The sequence below is a fragment of the Dermacentor albipictus genome, chromosome 3 (genome assembly GCF_038994185.2).
Source record: "Dermacentor albipictus isolate Rhodes 1998 colony chromosome 3, USDA_Dalb.pri_finalv2, whole genome shotgun sequence".
Lineage (NCBI taxonomy): Eukaryota > Metazoa > Arthropoda > Arachnida > Ixodida > Ixodidae > Dermacentor > Dermacentor albipictus.
Genome location: NC_091823.1, coordinates 32,049,151 through 32,073,311, shown reverse-complemented (window position 1 = coordinate 32,073,311; position 24,161 = coordinate 32,049,151). Strand labels below are relative to the sequence as shown.

Here is a 24,161-nt window from a genome sequence, read left to right as displayed (position 1 = left end):
ATGAAGTACTGCCTTCTAGAGTCTTTACGCTGTGCATGTTTCGTTGTTGGTTCAAAACTGTAGTTTGGGAGTAGTTTCGCTGGGGAGGCGAGTTATGTTCTACTTTTTTTCGTTAAATTATAAAATTTATGACAGCGTAGGTTCATATGGGCTTTCATTATGGAACCATACTGTGGTCCCTGCATGGTAGAAGGTCGATTTCATTAATCGAATGTGGCTTGCTCTCTCCTGCTTCGCTTTAAAGTAGCCCGCCTCGAATCGCTAGGCAGGATTAAAATGAACAAAGAGGAGGAATCGCGCTGCCAACTTTCGCCAAATTGGAATATTTGTTGCAAGTTATTTCGTTTCGTTATCTGCCGCCAATCTCCCTAGTGGGTACGTGCTGTTTGTGAACGAATGACCATCAACATTCAACTTCCAAAGAAAAGTGAACGGCTCCTGGTTGCTCTTCAGATCAAAGGGAAAACAAACAAATCAGGAAAGTGAGGAAATGAAAACACTGCATGATCACGAAGGACAGCCGCAACGGAACGTAACGACGGTAAGCATAGAGCAAGATATTCGCCGCATGCTAAGGACGAGAAAGAAACACGCGCGGGAAACGCGCACACGAGCCTCGAGAAATGAAGAAGCCAGAGAAGAAGCACGAGACCACCGAACCTGCCTGGCGTTTTGTCGTTCTCCTGCGTCAAGCGACAAGTCCACGCCATGCGAGTCTGGTCCTTCATGATGGGTGTTGCGGGATTTGCCGTCGGCGCCTTCTTCCTGTTGCTCTTGGAGCTGTTTGGCTTCTACAAGGTGGTGAAGCTTCCACTTAGGCCACGCACCAAGCCTTTCGCCAAGTTCCTTCCGATTCACTTGCCCCAGGTGAGCTCGCCCATGAATTCGTATTAACAGACAGTTTGGCACATTAGAGAACGGTATACTTTTGACAGACACTGCACAGTGGACGTTATATTCGACTTAAACGTCTGCGTTACGAGCTCATGCCACAATGTGCACCCAGCTGATGTTACTGAACTGCGTTGCCCAAAGCTCATGTTTGTCCGTGATTATGTACTCGTTACCGTTAGGCTGCCTCTTGCAACTTCGAATACGTGCAAAGGTGTTTGTTTCGCTTAGTCTATGCATAGAATTGCGCAATACTGCCCATATACTGGCTCCCGTGTCGCATTCTAGACACTCGGATGAACAGTATGCCCGGTGTTCTGACACTTCATCTTGCAAAAAAGAAGGCCTGGAACTGTCTATCTCGGCAAATTGGATTTTGGCAACATAACACGTTCGCGTTCCGTAATTTAGTGCCAACGTGTCACTCTCCACGGCGCAGAAGCTGCTGAGGCTGGTGCAACCCGGAAACTGGAGCAAGCAGCGAGGCTTCCTCATCGTCGCCAACCTCTTGGCGCAGTTCTTGTTCCGGGAGTGGAAGGACAGCATCTTCTTGCGCAGGTAACGCGACCAGGGGGGCCCCGCCAAGCGCAGACATTCTCTTTCGTTTGATAAAAAAAAAACAAGATTTGGTTCCAGAAAAAAATAACTGTCACTTCCGATGCCCCTGAAGGTCGTCAATTTTAGCTTCATCGTTTTAGCTAGATTAGGCGAATAAGCAACGAGCAGGAAGCAGAGTGATCACTTAAACCCCGTCCACCTGATTCTGCCTCGGCGTGAAAAAGCGGCCTACCGTGCCAACAGCACGATCTGATTGTACGGCACTCTGTAGTGGTGGAACTCCGAATTATTTTTGAACAAGTCCGCCTCCTTAATGTGCACCCCCAATGCAAGGTACGTGAGCGTTTTTGCTTTTCGCCCCTCCATCTAAATGCGGTTGCCGTGTGCGGGGCTCGAACCCGTGACCTCGTGCTAAGCAGCGCAGCGCCATAGCCACTAAGCCACCGCTAAGCCAGCATCGCCAGCACGCAATTAAGATGTGCATGCAAAATCTTGAAACTGTCCATACTTAATACAGCTGCGAATTTCCTTGCATAGTGAAAAGATAGCTTTCTTGCTGGCGGTGAGCTCTATCTGTCTACCTTAGGTATATTACCGTGTACGTGCTTCGATATTTATCTGAACAGGCAGGAAAGAAACTCAAAAAGGATACGCTAGAGTCTTGGTACTTTCACCAAACCTTCGTATCTGTGCTAGCTAGAGCCCTACGCACGGCAGATTTGCGAACGGCAGGGTTATGTTTACAGCAGTAATCTCGCTTTTCACGCATTGGGACCAAATTCGAGAAGAGGTCAGAGTGAAATGTACTTTCGAGCGTGCAACTCACATCATGCAAGCACGTCACCACGTTAAAAAAACGAACTAACTCAGTAGAAACAGCTGTTTGCTGCCTAATTTCCGAAGGCGAACTACCGACGCCATTGATCTATCACTAATCATATGCCACTACATCTAACCAGAATAACAAGCCCAGTGGCATGCAATTTCCCATAGCGCAAATAAGCCTCATTACGCGCATCTAGTTCTCATTACGCCCATCTCATTCTCTAATTACCATGCATCGTGATTTTCTTTTTCGTTTTTCAGGTTGCTCCTGAGCGCCATCAGCAAAGGTCTCCAGGACGCACAACGGGGTGCGACCGGAAGGATATTCGAGAGAATCCAAGTGAGTTCGCCAATCAAACGAATGGTTATCGGTCGCTCCCATGCTCTGAATGTAGCTCTACTTACTCAACTTCATCCAGTTTGAGTTGCTTCGGGACAAAATTATCTAGTTGTATATAAACAAAAATATTCAGAAGGGCTCTGCAAGCCATAGCAAATGAGTGCATCATTTGCAGCCTTGGCGTCTCCGTCGCCATCTATATTGCTTTATGTGTTTCTCTATCATACATGCTGGTTATCGGGAACTGTGAAGCGGCGCGGCGAGTTCGACTTAATATAGCGTTATGCTTGAAAGCAGACAGTAGTGTTAGTGTGCTGCGCACGACAACTTCTTCAACGTTGAACTTGCGTTAGGCCTTTTAGGTGTAGAAAGCAAATTATGTTTCGCATAACGGTGCCGTAGTGCGCTAGTGAACATTCACACTTTTTTTGAACACTTCTTCGTTTATTGGTGATTCAACGAAAAAATACGTCGAGTACAGATACGTATGTTGACGCGTTCTATACAACGTACAACACTTCATTTTAGCGCCCGACCTAACGACCTAACGAAGCGCTATCACGTCAAGTGCTTTTCTCTTTCTTTCTTTTTTCGCTCTTTATGAAACTGTAAAATTTGCTTGCGGAAAGAATGCATCAAGGGCGTCAGGAGCCCTCGTCAAAAAATTAAATTTGCATGAGCTGAACACCTTTCCTTCCTTAATAGTTCAGTCTCAGCTTTTCTCAAAACCGTTTCTTCTTTCTTTTTTTATGCTTGTTATAAGACGACATATCCTAAGCACATCGCTCTTTCCTTTTTAATAACAGAAACATAACCATACTCCTTGGCACAGTTACAAAACTTACCGTCGGAATTCCGGCACATTTATTTCTGCAGCTACGCGAGTTTGACCTCAACACTGATTTCATTACGTTCACGAAGATATCCGTCGACGACGTTATTCTCCACGACACTTGGAAAACGCTCGAGGTAAGAAGCTAAGTTAGCCAGCGGGTTTGTTACTGATAATCGGCACATGCTGAAAGCTATCGTCTTTTTGTGTACAGTACTTGCATGCCGGTCTTAACCACACCTATCTTAAAAGCATTTGTGTAAGGGCCTAATTGTGTCCCGACGTGAGAGCCATGACAGACGGTAATTCAGTCATCGTCGATCAAGTCCAGCTTGCAGTTTTGACGTGAGCAGCCTTATTTGGTCATTTCGCCCGTTTTCGAGGTGGTCGGTGGTCGCTGGTTGTCAGACTTTCCCTACCGATTAAGAGGAGACACCGCAAAAAAAAAAAAAGTGCGCGTGATCTCGCGCAACTGAGTGGAGAGGTGCGTTCGTCACCCAAAATTCAAATACTTAAATAGAGAGAGGCATGGTGGCGACAGATGAGGATGGCAGTCTCCTTCCATGCCGGCGCTAGAGCCGCTGGAGATAAGACATATGATGAATCGACTTACATGTGTAGCCAATGCCTATGTCGTCTGCGTGAAGCACGCAGAGGAACAACCAACGCTTCCTAAATGCCCTCGCTGCAACAAATGTGCGCCTTGAAGCGCACCATTCCTTTAATAAGGCGAACAGCCTTGCGGAAGCGTTCGGCTATCGCTTAAGGTGCGTCCACACTTGCGGGGAAAAACGTGTGTAACATCGGTAGAATGCGGCAGCATATATATATAGGCATAGTTACGCATGCGGGCATCTTTGCCGCCGCGGCAAGCAGTCGATTCGTTCTCATCTGTGATCACTGCGACTGACATCAGCGAGCTCTGATAGAGGCGGGAATTCTTCCTCGCGGCGTTTGGCTACGTGAATGAATCGGCCGGTAACCACTGCTCTTCCCGACTGGCGGCGAGTGGCACACCACAAAAAATGCTTCCGAGACCCATTCCCTCGGCAGCAGGAAAATCTTTCCGCTCTACTGCTGTAGCGGCGCACGTATTATTTCGCGTTACATGCTGCGCGTGGTTTCCATGTTTTGTTTTGTTTTTTTTTTCGCTAGTGCGGACGCATCGTTACCTTTACAATCATTGTCGTATGGTATTTTTTTTTTTTGCCGCAGTCTTTCCCGACAGCCAGCGCTATACGTAACCACCTACGCGATAATGGTCGTGGTCTTGAGCGAAAACCCCCCTTTCGTTTCGCTCGCAGGAGGTGGACATCTTCATCAGCCTGGACTACGCCGGCGGCGTGACTCTCGCCGTGGACGCCGAGCTCATCATCGGCGGCGTGGCTTCGCTGGCGGTCAAGGTGAACCACTTCTCGGCCAAGAGCCGCCTGCAGTTCTCCAGGAAGCCCTACACGCACTGGTCGTTCGCCTTTTACGAGGTGAATAATGCCGCGGACCGCGAGGCGAGACGCTCTCAGTCGAAAGATCATCCAGAAATATGCACTCGACTGACCGCGACGTGAAAACATTACCGATGTAACGTAGGACTTTTCATTTACTCTGTTCCCGCTGTCAGAGATAATGCGCAAAGAGCTACACAAGAAGTTTATAAATTTGGTAATGTCAAATTTATGTTCGTATCACATCAAGTTTATTCATTACAAAAAAGGAAACGGTTAAATTTTTGTTTTACAGACGAGCTAATGTTATAATGGTAATGGCTCGACATGTAAAGAAAACGCGTTTAGAAATCAAAGCGTAGTGCTTTAATATGTCAATCTAAACGCAACTCTTTTAAGGATAATGCGGGATACTCGAACAACATAATCGCATTCAGGCCATGCATGCTTAAGAAGTGCACGGGAGATGTTAAGGAGGGGGGTACCACTTCGCACATTGTGGTTCCTCGCTGATTTTTTTACTGTATGCTGCCATCACATCCCGCCTTTTATTATTCTTTGGCTCTATGCCGCATCATCGTTACCGTGGTTCTGCGATGCTCTAGCATTAACATTGGGAAATGGCGTCGACCTACAACCCTAATTCTGACTCTCCGACAGGAACCAAAAATCGTGATCTCTGTGGAATCCTCGCTCCAGGGCCAGAGCTTCCCACAAATCGCTAACATCATCACCTCAACGGTGCGTGTTCACAAACTCATTCGTAAGGAACGAGCCGAGTTCACGAATTTTTCACTCGTAAATGCTGTGTTAGCCATTGGCCGACTGCCTTCGCTAATTATTACGTCGCAAGATCGCCATTGGAGGGCGCCTGTTCTTGTAAACAGTACTAGCGCAAGTTGGCGTGTGTAGAGTAGTGGAGTGTTGCGTTGTGTTGGTTTGTGTTGAGTAGTGTAGTGTAGTATAGTGTAGTGTAGTGTAGTGTTGCATTGTGTTGCATTGTGTAGTGTAGCGTATTGCGCTTTAATCTAGTGTTGTGTAGTGTAGCATAGTGTAGTCTAGTGCAGTCTAGTTTAGCCTTCTGTTGTGTTGCGTAGTGTTGTGCTGTGCCGTGTTGTGTTGTGCTGCGTTGAGTAGTGTAGTGTAGTATTGCATTGCGTTGCGTTGTGTAGTGCAGCATAGTGTAGTCTAGTCTAGTGTTGTGAAGTGTAGTTTAGTGTAGCCTAGAGTAGCGTTCTGTTGTGTTGCGTAGTGTTGTGTTGTGTTGTGCTGCGTTGAGTAGTGTAGTGTAGTATAGTGTAGTGTAGTGTTGCATTGCGTTGCGTTGTGTAGTGCAACATCGTGTAGTCTAGTCTAGTGTTGTGAAGTGTAGTTTAGTGTAGCCTAGAGTAGCGTTCTGTTGTGTTGCGTAGTGTTGTGCTGTGTTGTGTAGCTTCGCGTTGTGCACGATAATAGATTGCGAATAAAAGTTTTCTTCTTTTACCGCTGCGGATTCCACAGATCAAACGAACGCTGCGCAACAAGCACACGATCCCCAGCTACAAGATACGCATCAAGCCGTTCATCTTGCTGCCGGAGTTGCGTATCGCGCCGCCGCTCCAGGAAAAGATCAGTCACAGCGGCAAGCTCGAGGTCACCGTGGTCGAGTGCTCGAGGCTCGTACTCTGCGAGGGATCCTTCCAGCTGTACTGCATGGTCTCCATTGGTGAGGAGGACCTTTCTTCACGGAAAATTATTGTGTGAAAAAAATGACAACAGAAATAGACAACCCAGTCGCGTTTGTTTGAAACAGAAACTAAGCTATAACAATCATTCGTGCCTGTTTACACAAGCTGATTACACGCTTCTCGTTTATCATTTGGAAACACTCGTTTAAGAGACACTAAAAAGAAACACTAAATAAGTGTAAAAAATGTTGTTCCAAAACATTGTTTTCGGTAATTTCGCAATAATATGTTGATTATTAAAGCAGAAAATGACGATCTTTTTTTATTTCTTTAATTTCGTGCCAATCACGACGTACCGCGCCCGTACGTCGTTATTTTGTCGTGGATTTTAATTTCTTTATTATCTTTTTCTCATTTTGGGCTTTGTAGAGCGTTAAATGTTCATGCAACTTGCTCAGTTCCCTCTTAGGTTGTTCTAGAGTACGGTGCAATAAATCATTATCAATAAAAAAATTAACTGCACGAATGACACCGTCAAAACCTCATGACATCGCGGCGAGCGTCAGAGCGGGAACGTGAAAGGCGGCGTCTCCGTTCGCCCTGTGTGGTTTATCTCGCTTCCTCTCACAGTAAAATTAAGTGGCATTCTTGGCATTGTAGAAGAGTAATTAATCAATGTAGCTAAATTATCTACCGCGTGTCGCCCAGGAGCGGGCAACACGTGGTAACCCCCCTTGACCGGCTGCTTTCTGTAGCTGCCGGTAGGCGGCGACACAAGTTCATGCTTGCGTCATCGCGACAGCAGCTCGCATCCCGTAAGCGAAGGCAAATTGTCACTTTAAAAAAAAAATAAACAATTCACTGGAGCAAGTGTTACACTGAACGACGTCATACGTCGTTCATACGTCTGCAAAATTTCAGCAAGAATAGTGCAGCGGTAAGAGCACAATCTTTTTCTCAAACAATTTAAGCGAAATATGCAGCACCCGGTACTTGATGCGCGTTTTGAACATGTTGTGTTATAGAAGGTAACGTAATTATTCGTTGTGTTTTCGAGTAATAGGGGCTCCATAGTGCAATTACTTGGTCGACCGCTATCCGATCAACACCCAAAAACAAGACTTTTTTTTTTCTGTCAGTACTCCTTTGCACTCCCTGCTGTTTGCGAAATCGTGCTCACACCAGCAGTATTATAGCTCTATGAAGGATAGGAAAAAAAATGTTTTATTCCAGTGCTTTACATTTGGGCAATTTTTCTCTCTTTGTGAAATTGCTATGGTTACGAGGCTAATCAAGCGGTGCTTAACAATGCTTCTTTTTTCTCGCCACCCTCGATTTCTTCACTGAAATAAAAGATGAACCACGCGCCTGCTCTTGAAAATCAGCTGATTTCGTACCCAGAGGACTCGCAATGGATCAACGTGGACAACATTGTCGGCACGTCTTGGATACCCATCGACCTCGAGATAAACAAGGAAAGAGGACACGCCACTGGAGTCGAACTTAAGGAGGTAAGCTCAGGGGAACAGCGACCGCTGCGAGACTTAGTAGGAGTAATGTCTTCCTACTTCAGACTGTCATGATTGAAATGAAATAAGTAAACAATGCGAATAAAATAAATTGGAGTAAATCAAGCACACATAACAAACGCGTGTTTCGTTTCTTCCTTTGACAGAAATTAATAGAAGGAAGGTTTCGGGAATGTGTCGTCGTGGACACCATAGCGCCGAACTCTCCCTTTGCAGCTGGTGGACTTGTCGAGGTAACAATGTAGCAGTATTTTTAGCTGTACTCGGTTGTTGTAGATTGCTTATGCGGCTCCTGTTGTTGTTGTTGTTGTTGTTGTTGTTGTTGTTGTTGTTGTTGTTGTTGTTGTTGTTGTTGTTGTTGTTGTTGTTGTTGTTGTTGTTGTTGTTGTTGTTGTTGTTGTTGTTGTTGTTGTTGTTGTTGTTGTTGTTGTTGTTGTTGTTGTTGTTGTTGTTGTTGTTGTTGTTGTTGTTGTTGTTGTTGTTGTTGTTGTTGTTGTTGTTGTTGGAGATCAACGGCACGAATTCTAGAAAACCAGTTAACCGAAACGTCTGATTTACTTTTGCTAACTTAACTTTAACGGGAGGCTCTGAGCAAAGCTCACTTATCGGCGCTTGTGCTTGATGCGCCCTCGATTTTTATATGCCTATGATCCTGGCAACTCTCAAGTAATATTTGAGAACCTTTATCAGAGATAGCTTTACAAGGGCGGAATAGTTTTCTGAAATGCCCCTTATATCTTTCTTTTAGGGAGACCTCGTGGTGTCGATCAAAGGCACGGATGTGACCGACATTAAGCAAGCCTACAAACTCTTGGCCAAACACGGTGATAAGTAAGAAACAAATAGAGGCACGCGCGTTTTTCCGCGTTTTGGTATTTATTTATTTATTTATTTATTTATTTATTTATTTATTTATTTATTTATTTATTTTCAATACTGCTGCTCTCCTTCGAGAGCGTGGCAGTTGGGCAGTACAATAATTCATCTGCACAGTGCAAGGAAAACAAAGTATAGGTCATACAAAAAAAAACGACATAAGCAGTGCATGCTATACATACTATGCAAGTAGTACCATGTTAAGATCAAACTCAATAGTAGAAAAAGAAAGAAAGGTGAATTTAAAAAATACAAGAGCCATTGCAAGAAATGGCTAAGGAGAATGACGACAGCACAAGGTCTATTAAAATTTCCTAACGAATAAAGCAATCCGTGCCGGTGTCCATGCATGCATAGGTACTCTTATACACACACAGTTGTTTTTTTTTTCTATTTGTGAGATAAATTCAGATAATGATTCAATGTTGGTGATAGTAGCATCAAGTTGGTTCCATTCTGCTATTGGGAGCGAGAAGAAAGAATGCTTAAACGTGTCATTTTTACACACGTATTCTGCCAATGTGTGCACATGCTTATTACGTGTAGCTCGAGCGTTGCAAAATGAAAGATATCCGGCGGTATCTATCCTTTAGTTATTTTTTATTAGTTGAAACAATTTTAAGCAAGCGTGTTTCGCTCTTGTCGATAGCGTTCACAAACCGGACTGGGTTAAAAAATTTGTTGGCGAGTCTGTACGTTTCTATTTGTTATTGATGAACCTCACAGCTTTCCTGTGTATTGATTCTAGTTTGGTTAAGTTAGTCAGTGTATGCGGAAACCAGACTGTGCTAGCGTGTTAGAGAACAGGCCTTACAAATGATGTGTAGGCTAGCAGCTTCGTTGACTTGGTTGCTAGCGCCAGGGTTCTTTTTAAGAAAAATAGTTTGCGCAACGCCTTTGAGATTATATTACTGATATATTTGTCCCATTTGAGCTCAGAGGTCAATGTAACGCCTAGATATTTGTGTTCTTCACCTTTATTAAGTGGAGTGTCGTTAATTGCGTAAATAAAGGTTGATGATACCGTTTTCCTGGTTACAGTTACAGTTTCCTGGTTACAGTTTCCTGGTTACTTTTGTTTATTTATTTCCATTTGTCATTTAGAGCATCAATTAGCTATGTCAGCTGGAGAATCATTTAATTTGATATGATCATTGTAATGATTAATTTCTCTGTATATAACGCAGTCGTCCGCGAATAGTTTTATATTGCAATTGATGTTAGCTGTGATATCGTTAATGTAGAGTAAGAAAAGCAATGCGAGAACACCCGTGTGCTTAGATTTAGGTGCACGTTAAAGAACCCCAGGTGTTCAAAATTTCCGGAGTCCTCCACTACGGCGTGCCTCATAATCAGAGAGTGGTCTTCGCACGTAAAGCCCCATAATTTAATATTAATTTTTAAGAAAACCAATGGTCCGAGAACATGACCCTTGAAGGACTCCGGATGTTACTGCGACTGTGTTAGAAAGCGTTTTTTTAAACCACAAATTGCGAGCGGTTACACAAGAAATCTGTTTTATAAGCAGAAAGTTCTCCTATACCATCATCATCATTAGTACTGTAATAATAATAATGATGGTGATGATATGATGATGATGATGATGACGATGATGATGATGATGATGATGATGATGATGATGATGATGATGATGATGATGATGATGATGATGATGCTGATGATGTAACATAACGTTGCTTTTACGAACGCAGAGTCACGATGAAAGTGGAAAGAAAGTCGGAATTCAAATGGCACAAGCAACTGGAACAGCAGCCCCAAGCTCAGAAGGTATGTTCTCAAATCAATTTCAAAAGGTGTTAATTTTATCTTTGTCCGATAACCGTAAGCCCCAACGAACCAGTCAGCCAAGTACAAATAAGCGCCGCCAAAAGAGAGAGCAAAGTATTTGACGACAGGCATGCTAACCAGGTGATGAAAAAGAGACCATGCCTGACAGCCTACAAATTCTGCACAAGAGTCTTCTTTTGCATCCCTGTTCAGTGTTGCTCAATGTCGTGCGCTACCGGGTACGACAGATTGCATTAACACTTTAGTTTTACAGTTCCCAGTGACCTATCAGAAAATCACCTACGAAGATCGTTTTCTTTATCACCCGCCGTGGTTGTATAGTGGTTGTGGGTTTGGGTTGCTAAGCACGAGGTTGCGAGATCGAATCCCAGCCACAGCGGATGCATTTCGATGGGGACGAAATGCGGTAACACCCGTGTGCTTAGATTTAAAGGCAAGTTAAAGAACCCCAGGGTGTCCGAATTTCCGAAGTGCCTCGCTACGGCGTCCCTCATTATCAGATCGTGGTTTTCGCACGTAAAAACACCATAACTTTAACTTTCTTTACCAGCATATCAATGATCAATACTGAAGTACAAGTACTCGATGCAAGATCCGACTGCAATCTAGCACGGGAGCAGTTTCCAAATCTCTCTGTGCTATCGTTTGCGCATGATGACGTAATAAGTGGCCGAGTAGACGCAATGCAGCTTTCTACAGTGTTCTAAGCTGCAAGTCGCCGGTAATTGATGCTTCCGGGAGTGTTTACGCTTGTGTGGTAAGAGAGAAAGCCAATTCGAACACTTCGCGAACCCGTAACGTGGATGTGGTCAAGAACCAGATTCCCATGTCCCGAAAAGGAAGAAGGATGGGTGACTAAGGTGCGACGTTAAGTGATAGGTGCAAACTTCTTTTTTCTTTCTTTTGTTATTGGTTCTTTTTTTTTTTGCGGAAAGCTACAAGCACACATATGGGGGGGGGGGAGGGGAATCGTGCCAATAGCTCGTAAATTAGGAGCCTCTAAGCACAGCTGATCTCCTGCACTCAACCCAAATGAAGATGGTCATCCTATGTCTTGAAACAACACCAAGAAACAGGGGGAATACATAGAACATAAGCGCACAGACACAGTTAGGCGATTCTTTTTTTTGTCCTAGTGTCTTTAGCATACTTGCAACGGAAAGTAGCGCGCGATCACAAGGAAGTGTGCGAAGAGCAAGACTTAACTCACACTGTTTATTCACTGGCATGGGCCACTAAATATGCCGGGTACACATGAAACAAAGAGCGCATGTGCAGAACACGGCTATCACAACGAAGGTGTCTGCACGCGCTTGTCTCTTGTGATTGTGCTTTCTTGGCGCCACCTTCCGTTACTCAGTTAAAGTTTATTTTCTCTGTCGCAGTCTGACGCTGTACGGTTTCGACCCTAAACTGAAGCCTAACATGTCTTTCGAGAACCTCTTTTCTGCGTATGCTTACACACTAATGTTAACGCCAGGTTGCTCGTTAACACAGTGGTTGTTCGAACGTGACGGCGTAGGGTGAGTCTAATCAATATCCGCTTGCAAGACTAACAGAGCCCTTCACAATTTCATGAATTGCGATTGCGCTTAACCTAATTGTGGAATCGCCATTCCGCATCTTTTAATGAATTCGGATACCAGAATAATAGTTGAGTATAGGAACGATTCAACGATGGCCAATGAAATTCCAAACAAAAATTAAATGCGGATTCACGGGTACTCATTGATTACTTTTGGAGACAGAGGCATAACAAGGCGCCGACGGGGGATATTGGTGGAACGCAAGGCTCTTAGATGCGCTGCTTCGTAGCGAAAAAGAGGCGGATATGTTAGAAACAAAAGTAACAGACAATGAAAGACACCCACTACTCATCCAACGTGCCTTCTTTCTCACGCTGCGCAACAGCTCCTCTCGCCATGATAAGGAAGCACAATAAGGTGTTCCGAGTTTTAATTCAAAAGCACTCCGAGCTTGTTTCAATGGTTAGTAATGAAATGGGCGACGTAGCCGCTGAAACCACGACTTGGGCACAATTCACAGGCAAGTAAGTTGTGAGTTGTAAGTCAGCGCCGTGTTTGTCTCCTCCTCATTCTGATCCGGTCGTTTAGCGCTGTTGGAATTTTATTGTTACCATGCAACACCAACTCGCCCAATCCGCTGCCCTTCTGCAGTTCATTTTTTCGTGTGTGAAAAGCGTCGAGGTCTTTTGCTAACCTTAAAATAAACCGCGAAACCACTTCTGCTTCATCTTGGCTACTAGGCGCGAAAACACACACGACACAAGGAAGGGGACGGGACAGAGCGCTCTGTCCCGTCCCCTTCCTTGTGTCGTGTGTGTTTTCGCGCCTAGTAGCCAAGATGAATTGTGACCAACTCGCCCAACAAGACGTCCTTTTAAACTCTTCTGCTTCACTTGATATTTTGTTGTTGTTGTTGTTGTTGTTGTTGTTGTTGTTGTTGTTGTTGTTGTTGTTGTTGTTGTTGTTGTTGTTGTTGTTGTTGTTGTTGTTGTTGTTGTTGTTGTTGTTGTTGTTGTTGTTGTTGTTGTTGTTGTTGTTGTTGTTGTTGTTGTTGTTGTTGTTGTTGTTGTTGTTGTTGTTGTTGTTGTTGTTGTTGTTGTTGTTGTTGTTGTTGTTGTTGTTGTTGTTGTTGTTGTTGTTGTTGTTGTTGTTGTCTTCTAGACTGCCGATCAAACAGGGCCAGCCCCGAAGGCATCCACGATACAGGAAACCAAAACCAAGAGTGCCATCGTCGCCACGAAGACAACGCTGGCTAGTCTGCTCGGTCCGATCATTTTTTTTTTGTTCTGTTTTTTTACAAGGCAAACTGGGCCTTGTTTCAACTCTGATATTTCTCTTCAAATTCACATTTGCAAAAGACGCAAAACATCCTTATTAAGGAGAGCGATTTGACTTAAAATTTTGCTGCTATTGAAATGAAATACTCACTCTTAGTGACTGTCAGGCGGATACTTTTTAGTCTAACGAAATTAAAAAATAAGCTGTAAATTTTAATATATAAGCACCAAACGTACCTGCTCAATAATGCCGCAATTAATGCACACTTATATCGCAATATTGTAAATTACATGCAATGTTAGTGTGTCCAAAGTCGGCAAAGTTAGTCCGGTGTTTCACGTGTATTTTATTTTATTAGCGATGGCGTAAGATAATCCATTTTATTATGGTATTAGCTTAATGCTTCCTTGCACCATTCTTGGCTTTCGTCCCTGCCAACCATCCCGTGTCTTTTACGGGACTAAGTAGACATCTCGAAACGCATGCGACGGAGTAAAGCAGTTTTAAGCCCAAATTTGTCGAGCGTCGGTAAGTTTTCACAGTAGATATGACGAAGAGAGAACACACGACTGAAAAAAAAAATAAGGTACGAAGACCATCTGTCTCTAAATTTTTGTCTTTTTCGTTCCCGCTATCTACCTCAAGCTTGTAGATGTTCACCAGAGTGAACCTGTGATCGCCTATGATCACACGAGACTATCAAACATATGGATCGCGTTCCATACGAGATCCTTTACCCATTCCTGGTCCCAACATTAAAACTGAAACGAAAATTTTGTTATTCGTGCAATTGAATGGCAAAATACAGGCAAAAATGAAGGAATTATTCCGATGGAATTTTTGGCGTATTAAAGGCTTATCTCACAGACTGCCAGCAACTAAACGCATTGTAAGTAGCGTATGATTCTTTGAACTTCCCAATCATAACAATGTGAGGTGTTGCCGTAAATTATTAAGATACAAGTTTTACCAAATACCAGGAGGCTGCAACGGTATGGCATACGTGCCCAACTGTAGCAGAATCATGCGACACATGCGCATTCACGAATTATCAAGGAGAACGACGTTCGAAGTCGACAAAATGCGTAATTGCAAACTGTGACACTCTGATATTTCTGACATTTGTTTTTCAGTTTGGCTTGCTCCGTGTCAAACATTTCTTGTAAAGCATCGATTCCTGCTAGAATCGTTGGGCCACGGAGAGTTAAGGGGACGTTTTCTACGTTTCTGTCCATAACTCTCTTCGTGGGTCTCGGTCTAACATCGCCCCCCCCCCTCTCACCCCCGCCGTTGCAGGTGGCCAAAAGCCGAAGAAAATTGGCGACAGTGAGGACATTCAGACGCGAGCGAAATCTAGGAACCAGCCCATCGAGCGCACTCAGTTTGTTCTGTCGACAAGGGTGAGTGGTATACTGCAAGTGACGAAAGCTACGAAGCTTCTGTTAGAACCCAGTCATGGCGATGTCACAAAAAAAAAAGAAAAAGACAGAAAATTTTGTCCTACTTCTGACGTTCTGTCTCAGATGGAAAGCTTTCTGTCGCCATAAAATGGCTATTATCCCATTTCTCCACATGATCTAATTTTCCCACCATCTATATTCTTCGCGCAACGATCATAGCAATAATGTGGGTATCAACACACGTTACACGAAGGCCTTGCAAGTCATACATCTCGCGGGCTTCGAAGGACTGGTATCGCCTTCCCGGATTAATCCCTTTCATGCAATATATTGTGCCTTCATGAATTATTAGATAATGTTCTACAACAAGAAATTTGCCCCTTGTTACTGCATTTGTTAATCATACCACCCCAGCTGTAACGCCTTCGGCCCTTTGATGACACTAATAAATTAAAATTGAGATGTCAAAATGAAGGGGGGGAGGGGGGAGGGGGGGGGGCAAAAGCTGTATTTGGTAAGAATTTATTTCCTCTGATTCTGTTAAGTTTTTATCATCAGTCCCAATGAGAGAGAAAGGGGCAAACGCTTTATTTAAACATCAGAGATGGAGGCAGTGGACGTTACAAAATACGGCCCCAGGTTTCTTGTTACCTTTAACCAAAACGAACAAAACTTTATCTGTAACAATCTTCCTTGCGTTCAGAACTACAGAGGGAAATTGGAACACTTTTTAACAAAACATTTTACAAATCGCCTTGCCCATCGTTCACCAGTCCATGGAGCACAGCCCCAACTACATACAGGAAAGATGAAGGCTCGTATTCATAAAGAAAGTTCCTACGTAAGAACTATTCGTACTAGTTGATGTCAACCACTCATGATGTAGCACATTATAGCGTAAGACCTCCGGCCATTGGGAAAACAGCATTTAGGAGCTGAAGGCTTTGTGAATTGGTCTCCATATTCGCTTCCTGTACAAGCAAAGCTTCGAACTTTAGTTTAGTGATGCTTAGCCTTCAACATTGGCAAAATTTAGTTTGTCAACACAGAAAAAGGCCATAATAAGATGACTCCTTTAGAAGAAGGAAACAGCGTGTAGCCTTGCCGTATGCGCGAAATAGTTTACAGCTCTACGTGGGCAGTCCGTGCACAACTGCTAAATAATATTGCTGCATGCATATCGCTTGTTTCCTTTGGACACGCGTTTTCAAAGAAATGCTCAAAATTGAGTTTTCTTCTCCGCAAGGACCCTGTTTTCCTGGAAAAATTCACGATGGAAATAAAGAACAACTTGAAGTTCATCAATGTCGGCATATTCAGCAAAGGCCAGATCATCAGCCTGCATGGTATGAAGAAGAGACCCTCTGACACCATGTTGGCTTATGTAAGTATATTGCGGCTATATTCATCGATAGTGAAAATACTTCTTTCACTGTTACCGAGTGGACCTCGACAGCCAGCATGATTTTTTAGCTTGCGAATTCAGTACGTGTCTGGCCACACTCCTTCAGCCGGCTTTACGCATAGAATACGCTTCGCGTAACGTTAGGAGACAGGAAGAGAGCGGTGTGGATCAGAGAGCAAACGGCGATGGTCGATATTCTAGTTGAAATTAAAAGAAAAAAGTTTGAAGCCGGGGAGGCGATGTAATGCGTAGTGCAAACAACCGGTGGGCTATTAGGCTTACAGAATGGGTACCAGCGGGCGGGAAGAGCAGTCGAGGACGGCAGAAAATTAGGTGGGGTAATGAAATTAGAAAACATGCAGGTGAAAGTTGGAATCTGCTAGCGCGAGACTGTTGATTGGACACCGCTTCGAGAGGCCTTCGTCCTTCAGTGTACAAAACAAAAATTGGCTGGTGATGATGACGATGGTTGTGATGGTGGTGATTGTGATGATGCTGATGGTGCTGCTGCTGATGATGATGATGATAATGATGACGACGACGACGACGACGACGACGATGATGATGATGATGATGATGATGATGATGATGATGATGATGATGATGATTGTGCAGGGCCTGATATATGCGTGCGCCTCCTTTTTCAGAACAGTATTCCGCTCACGTATGTCCTGGACGAATGTCAGAAGACCACGCAGGGATTCTTCGGTCCGGTGATCAAGCTGCTCTGCCCCGAATTCCAACAACTACCGAAGTGAGCGAACGCGCGTCACCAGTCCCGTTGTTTTTGCCATCATTGTTCTGAAGGCAGCGCGCTTGTTCAGACAAGCACGAACACTAAGTCACGCAAACACGTGCGCTGAACCACGACTCAAGTTCAGGGTTGCGACTGTTCGTGTTGTGCTTGTGTTTGAGTTGCCCCCGTGTTCGCGTAATTCAGTGTTCGTCTATGTCTCAAAAGGTGCGCTGCCTTTAGAAGGGCGTTGGCCGACCACCATTATTTGCTTCGCTTCAGTGTCTCATACTGAGATGACGTCTTGCGAAAGAAAGAGACGGGCACTACTCACAACTATGCTTATTTTGTCGGCAGCAGCTCGGCAAAATCATACGTAAGCGTACATGCGCACAGTAGTCGATTGCCTCACAGCTATAGTTGTCAAAGAGCTACAAAAACTGATTGTATGTCATTAAAAAACAACTACAACGAAGTTTCGTTTTTGCTGAATTGCTTGTAGATGACTCGTTATACCTATTTTTAAGGCGCCAAAAAATCACACACAGCACACAAGTGAGAACAACGGGAATGAGCGGCAGATGAGTATATACTAGGGGAGGGCGAATATTCAAAGTTTGCAATACGAATAGAATATTAAACACCGATTATTCGTATTTGTATTCGAAAAGGAATTACTCGGTATTTGCGAATACTCGGAACTAAGCAAATATTTCACAACAACCAAATGTTGACGTCTTCCTACTACTATCTGTCTGCTAAATAAAATATCACGAATTATAGAAGTTTTAAAAACGACAAAAGCTTTAGAGGAAGTGCAGACACAGAATGGGAAATGAAAGCTTTTGTTTTGACTTCGCGGCGGAAGACTACTTGTCAACCGTGATCCTTGTTTGTAGTATGACGTTCGCGTTTCTGTATGTCTAGTTATGTAGCAGTTTTATCTTTTACGCTACAACCAGTGATGTTTTACTTGCAACAGGCCTATATACATATGTTTACGGCACAAAAGTATTTCGGTGGCTTTCTTTTTCTTTTTTTATAACTTCTAATCTTTTTCTAGGAACCATTTACTTGACGTTTTTGGAAATCTAGTTGTACACCAGGCACTCAGTCATAGAAACCTTCATTGCTACCAGGCTGTACATGTGTTGAGAAGACATTCGCGCATTTTCTTTTTATGACAGCTTGAGGTGCTCAGAGTAAAACTGACATTTTGTCTCATATAGTTCGCCGTATTTTCTGCACTAGTTAGTACAAACGTGTAAAACGTGTAACCTAATTAAACCGAAACAAATATTCCGGCTGTAATTGTGTGTGTCTGCATTTAACTATACTATATTCGATTCTATATTCGATACTTACTATTAGCATTCGATTCGTACTTAGAAAATTTTGATAATCGCCCACTTCTAGCAGGACTGGTGGTAGTCAAATTTCCTGATTTGCAGCCTTCAAACAGCATCTAACCAGACGACGCGTGCACTTAGTGGCGAGCGGATATGACGTAAATCACAGCATGTTGCCTTCTGGACTTTTTAGCCCGCGGCTGACAGCAGCAGGCCACACTCAATCATAGCGCTCATGCCTAGTAGCCACGCTAGCTACGAACAGGCCCTTCAGTGTCCCACTAAGGAGTTTACATCGATGAATTTTAGTTCCGGAAATTGAGGATCACGTGTCCCTTCCAGCGAGCGTCAATCGCGGATGTGTTTTTTCAGTTTTGATATAAAAAAATATCTGTTCTTGCGAGCTTCTTGCGACGCATCCACACGTATTTAATATTTCCCGCGGAGAGGGCTGCTCCATCTGAAGTGCGCTAATTATTATAGTGTCATCTTACTTCTGTTCCTGACTAGTACATCTTATGCTCACGATACCGTGTGTCAGTTGCAGACAATGCGATGCGCAAAGTGTCTTTTTGTATTGTTCGTTGGGGAAACATTTTTTTTTTCTTTCTAGGATGAATTTGCTGTCATGTTGCTTGATGAGCGGGTTAGGGGTGAGCGGATATGACGTATAGATGTGTTTTTATGTGTATGTTTGTTTGGTTGTGCTTTACAATAAGGCTAGTTGTGAATAGTGTCTGCTCAGGTGGTGGTAACAACTTTATTGAGATTCTGCTCAGTTATGTTCTGGCAGGCCCGAGTCCTAGGATGGCCCCTCACGAGGAGCGACCCTTTCGGCCCAGGCAACGAGGGCTTTTTGTACTTTTACGTCCGGCGTTCTGAGCAGCTCTTCCCACGTCTGTTGTGAGGGAGCTGGCAGGAGCGACCTGGGAGGGGGTTCAGCATTCCTTTCTCAGCGCTGTCTGATTTCGTGCTACTGTGCTTGCATTGTCTAAGCTTTTATCAACTAGCTTTGCGATAACTACTTTTAAATCTTCTCAGATTATTTGCTTGGCTATGAAGCACGTTGCTGAAGCAAGCACTCCACCACGTCTTACGGTAATACGATGGTGATAGTTAAAATTATCTCCCAGGCATCCTAACAGATAAGGAGAGCTCTTGATAGCACGCATGTGTTTACACATAGCCGAAAAACCAAAGTGCTTGCGGAAGAAAATTGATCACATTTAAGAAACAACGTAATTTTGTCCTCGTGTTTTGCTATTTTATTGCGATGAAACATGTACGGTGAACTACTATGACAAGGTTTCGTGGAAAGTTGTTGTGGAAAGATGTGGCTTAGATGCTCGATGCTCGAAAAAAAGCACTCGGTGCACATCCCCCTTAACAGCACTTATGAACTACATAGAAGTTCCTTTTAGAGCGAGTTCAGCGAAGGTGGAATTTACATTTCTCATCGGAAACATTTCTCAGTGGAGACCCTCACAACCGAAATGCCTTTGCATGGTACACTTTTCAGCGTGTTGTACATACATTATGTGCACTTTTTTCGCCTTCATAGCTATGTAGACGAGTTAGTCATCCCGTAGGGGCTCCAGTAGTTACTGCGTCGTCGTCTTGGTGGTTGTTGCTGCTACTGTTGGTGGTGTTGTTACATTGTTGTTAAATTAAACAAAAGACTATTCGCAACAGGGACCTTATCAAGTACTCCACGCTCAACGGATTTGACCCGCGGCTGTGCTACGGCGACATTACTCTTCACTTCGTCTTCAAAGGAGAGTACAAATTCAAGGGCGGTCCCCAGCAGGACGTGGAGGAAGAGCACGACCTGATGGGACTCGAATCCAGCTGGTAAGCGTGTGTGTGTACTCCCCTGTATCGCGAAATCCCGGCGTCATTGCGTTTCTACTTCCCATTGTTGAACGCGACATCACTGTCTTCAAGATCTTCAAACGCATTCTGAGATATGCAGAAGCAAGCGGACCAAGCAGGTCTAAAAGATCCAGAACGCAAACTCTAACAATAGTAATTACGTAAGACTTTTAACTCGGCATTGAACATTCATCCATGGGTCTCTTTGGACTGAGGGCCTTTTAAAAACCCAACCACTAATAAATTTTTATTTATCTATCTTTCTTTCTCGCGCTGCACGATGTTAGTTTTAAGAGGAAGCTGTTGTTTAGTTCCAAAACAGAAGCCTGCCCGTTGAATTATTTGTAAGGCGCAGGCATTTTCGTATTTGTCAGCCTCTGGAGCAATGTAGATTAAATTTGTAGCATTTAAAAAGAAAGAAATGAATTCTGATTACTTTTTTCTCTCGACTGCGACAAAAAATTGCCGCAAATTAGAAAATTTTGAAGGTTGCCAATTGCGATACTCAATTTACAATTGTGCAACTGCCCCTTTGCTAAAGACACAGCCGTGTGCTGGCAAGCGTACTTGGAAAGCATTCTAGCCCAGGTACACAGGGACAAGGAAAATATTGACAGCATGGTTTATTGCCTGGAACTGCGTATACACGTACGCGCCAAGCGTTCCTTCACCTCTATCTCCTGCTAGGAACGTCACGCAGCTCCCTGTGATAAGGTCTTCTCTTTATCTAATCAAATCATCAGACCCCGCGCTTACACACGTTTCGCCATTCCTTCTGATGGTCTCTGCTCCTATTATTTCTCTGAAAAACTTTGCCTTTATGCTCGCCAAAATCACGTATTTCTTGGGCAAAAGCGCGAAGCCGAGCTCCTGACAATCAACAGTGAGATGACCATCCCGATAATGTTTATGAACCTTCTGAATGTGCTCTTAAAGGCGATAATTTCAACATGTTTTCCGCCTGTCTTACATCTCATCTATCGAACTTTCGTGTATTGAATGCATTCGCTTTAGGTGCTCTAACACGCGCAATTTGCACAACTGCAATACCTATTTTCAGAGCAGAGTTTCGAATTTGCATATTTTGTAACTTCTCTAAAGCTTTCCAATCTTCGGCAATTCTTTTTTTTAACTTGAGGCACGAAATCACAGTTGTGCTTCCTACACTCATTGGAATTTAACTTGCTCTCTCAAATGCTACAAATTTCTTTCAAATCGTATTAGCGGTTTTTAATTAGTTTCACACGGGTTTCATATTAATTTGAATAAAAAAAATACCGTTAATATACTACACTGCGAGCTTCACTAAAGCAATCTCGTATGCTCTGCGCAGGTCATCCACCACCATGAAGACTCAAGCCTCGAAAAACTTGGCCCATGTGTTCGAGGACGTCGCCCTCAAGAAGATCGTTGTCTGCAAGTACTGTGACAACCGGGTAAGAACTGCACGCTGAGAAAAGGCCACCAGATGCAAGTAAATCAGTTCTCTTTCCTAACACTATCTACTGCAAGAGTCACATGTGTTTGAACATTATGGTTATTAACGCGATAGCGTTAAGGAGCTCGTGTCGCAGAAAAGCCGGTGTCGTCGGCGTCGACATCGCCGTCGGCGGCGTTGGCTGTGAGCGATAAATCATAGCAGGCACCTCATGAATAAACAACTTGCAAGCTGGGCTGGGTGGGAATCGAACCAGGGTCTCCGGAGTGTGAGACGGAGGCGCTACCACTCGGCCACGAGTTCGACGTTACAAAGCGGTACAAAAGCGCCTCTAGTGAATGTGGTGTTGCCTTAGAAACGAGCTGTTTCTACGGCTCAGGCGTGCGTCGCTTGCTCAGGCACACATTTCGTTGCCGCGCCGAACGCTGCGTTGCTCGACGCTCACCGCGTCCGATGCGGGGCGCGTAGTCGCTGCGCCGTAGCCCATTGTCTTACACCCCTTGGCGGGTCGACGGGAACGCTATCGCGTTCCACTTTTGAAGGCGAAGCTTAAGCGTCCTCCAATTTTTTTTTTTCGTTAGGTCTGAAGCCGGCAATGTATTCGGGTGACAGGGCGTAAGCGGCAGGCAGATTATGTGTCCTGAGCCTTGTCATCCAAAGCGTTCAATGTGTCTAGATGAAACGCGTGCTATACTAATAAACAAAATAAAATTTAGAAAACTGACGGTTACCTGCAAAAATGTGAAAATGTGATCTTTAAAAACATCACCTTGTTTAGCGTGTACATGTGTTTTATTTTTTCAGTATACAAAAATGCGCTGCTAATCGCGAGAGCTGCCGTTGAGAACTTGAACGTGACGCAGTGCCTCCAGTCTCGGTCACTGTTGCCCTGTTCCAGATCTGGCTGGGTTACGGATGCCGCTGCAAGGAATGCAACATGATCGTGCACAACAAGTGCCTCCCACTGGCGCAGCAGAAAACGTTATGCAAGCAGTACGTGCATATAATGCGATGGCACCACGTGACACCTTAGCGCCTAAATTGCCGCGTAGCAAAGCTATTGCGTTGTTTTAACGCTTCTTTTGTTACATACAGAGCTTTTTTTTTGCTGCATGAAGGAACGTGTGTGTGTGGCGGTGGTCACGTCACTGAGGTCACGTGATCAAGTACTTAGGATTTGAGAACGCCATCTTATATCGCCCATTTTTTTTATTAAATCTTCTTTCTGGGCGCGTTGGTGCACTCTAAAAATTGTAACAGCACAAACACATGCATCCACAAAGTAACAGGGACGAGACATATCGCCCAGGGTGTCAGAAGTGTCTTGTTAACTATGTGTGTACAAATATTCTAGATATTGAATACGAATCAGTTGGTATATGCTATTCTACGCGTACGTAACACGAGAAATTACCGTTCGAAACTGTCCAATAGTTACATCTCTTTTAATTTGACGGACGATAACATGTATTGGAATCTCCACGGATAAATAAAGCCACTGACCCAAAATATACTGCTATTACAGAGTCGTGGTTCTTGCGTAGAGGCAACAGTTTATGAGCGAACGTTTGGAGTAGATAACTTCTGTTCATCAGTTTCCAGCCATTAAACAAGGACGCCTAGCCTTTAGACAGCGTGTGGATATGTTGTCTCGATTCAGGCAAAGCAATTTACCTAGCCAGTGTCACCATGCTGGTATCCATTTAAAACGAGGTGCGGTACCGTGGCACCACACTTAGCTTATTTGACCAACGCAACACTCTTCGCACATCATCTAACATGTTCTCTTTTTCTCTTCCTTTATTATAAGATCCGTTTTTATTGTGCGACAAATACGGTCACCTTTCGACCTTTCGATTATTTCTCATTTACAAACTTCACACATTACGGGACGTCCTGCAGTGAACGGCGTTACCGCACGCATTAAATATGCAAATAAGGCTTCTTTTTGTTTTGACTAAGTACGAAAATGGACTCCTCAATGCCTTTATATGTCCTTTTGCTAAGAAGTAGGAAAATATTTTATGTCGGATCCGATAATCAAAGGTCGTTTTTCTCGAATTGCGTTCGCTTTGACTATGCAATGCAATTCGAACATCCCTAGTATAACATTTGCAATGGATCACGTGATCCTCACCATCACGTGAGCTACTGGGCTGTTGCAAGAAAGCCACCAGGGCCTTTTAGGTGAAGACAAAAACTAAATCAGAACGCAGCGTTGTTGCTTGTCCGTTTCACATTTCTTTTTTTTTACTCATTTTTGGCAAGGTTTTCAATAATGCCCGGTAACTTTCCCGCGTTATAGGCTGATGGACAATAATGGACTTATATTAAGAAGTATGCCTTAACGTGATGCTGGCCCTACATAGCGTGGCAGATGTGTTGGTGTTC

At 43.9% G+C, this 24,161-nt stretch overlaps 1 protein-coding gene across 2 annotated transcripts in view; it reads left to right on the top strand.

Annotated features, from left to right (window-relative positions):
• The first annotated feature begins 614 nt into the window (after positions 1 to 614).
• Positions 615 to 24,161, top strand: part of LOC135903094 (PDZ domain-containing protein 8-like) — a 36,575-nt gene continuing 13,028 nt past the window's right edge. Inside the window, exons 1-18 of one of the 2 annotated variants that reach the window (XM_065433484.2) lie at positions 615 to 867; positions 1,331 to 1,449; positions 2,536 to 2,614; positions 3,491 to 3,583; positions 4,751 to 4,927; positions 5,549 to 5,629; positions 6,389 to 6,593; positions 7,957 to 8,066; positions 8,231 to 8,317; positions 8,833 to 8,915; positions 10,673 to 10,748; positions 13,457 to 13,559; positions 14,870 to 14,973; positions 16,220 to 16,357; positions 17,026 to 17,132; positions 20,153 to 20,311; positions 21,666 to 21,768; positions 22,669 to 22,763. In XM_065433484.2, coding sequence (XP_065289556.2) covers positions 709 to 867; positions 1,331 to 1,449; positions 2,536 to 2,614; positions 3,491 to 3,583; positions 4,751 to 4,927; positions 5,549 to 5,629; positions 6,389 to 6,593; positions 7,957 to 8,066; positions 8,231 to 8,317; positions 8,833 to 8,915; positions 10,673 to 10,748; positions 13,457 to 13,559; positions 14,870 to 14,973; positions 16,220 to 16,357; positions 17,026 to 17,132; positions 20,153 to 20,311; positions 21,666 to 21,768; positions 22,669 to 22,763 — 2,078 coding nt within the window. In that variant the 5' untranslated portion in view covers positions 615 to 708. The remainder of the gene's footprint in view (positions 868 to 1,330; positions 1,450 to 2,535; positions 2,615 to 3,490; positions 3,584 to 4,750; positions 4,928 to 5,548; positions 5,630 to 6,388; positions 6,594 to 7,956; positions 8,067 to 8,230; positions 8,318 to 8,832; positions 8,916 to 10,672; positions 10,749 to 13,456; positions 13,560 to 14,869; positions 14,974 to 16,219; positions 16,358 to 17,025; positions 17,133 to 20,152; positions 20,312 to 21,665; positions 21,769 to 22,668; positions 22,764 to 24,161) is intronic. The other variant, XM_065433479.2, reaches the window with a different exon arrangement.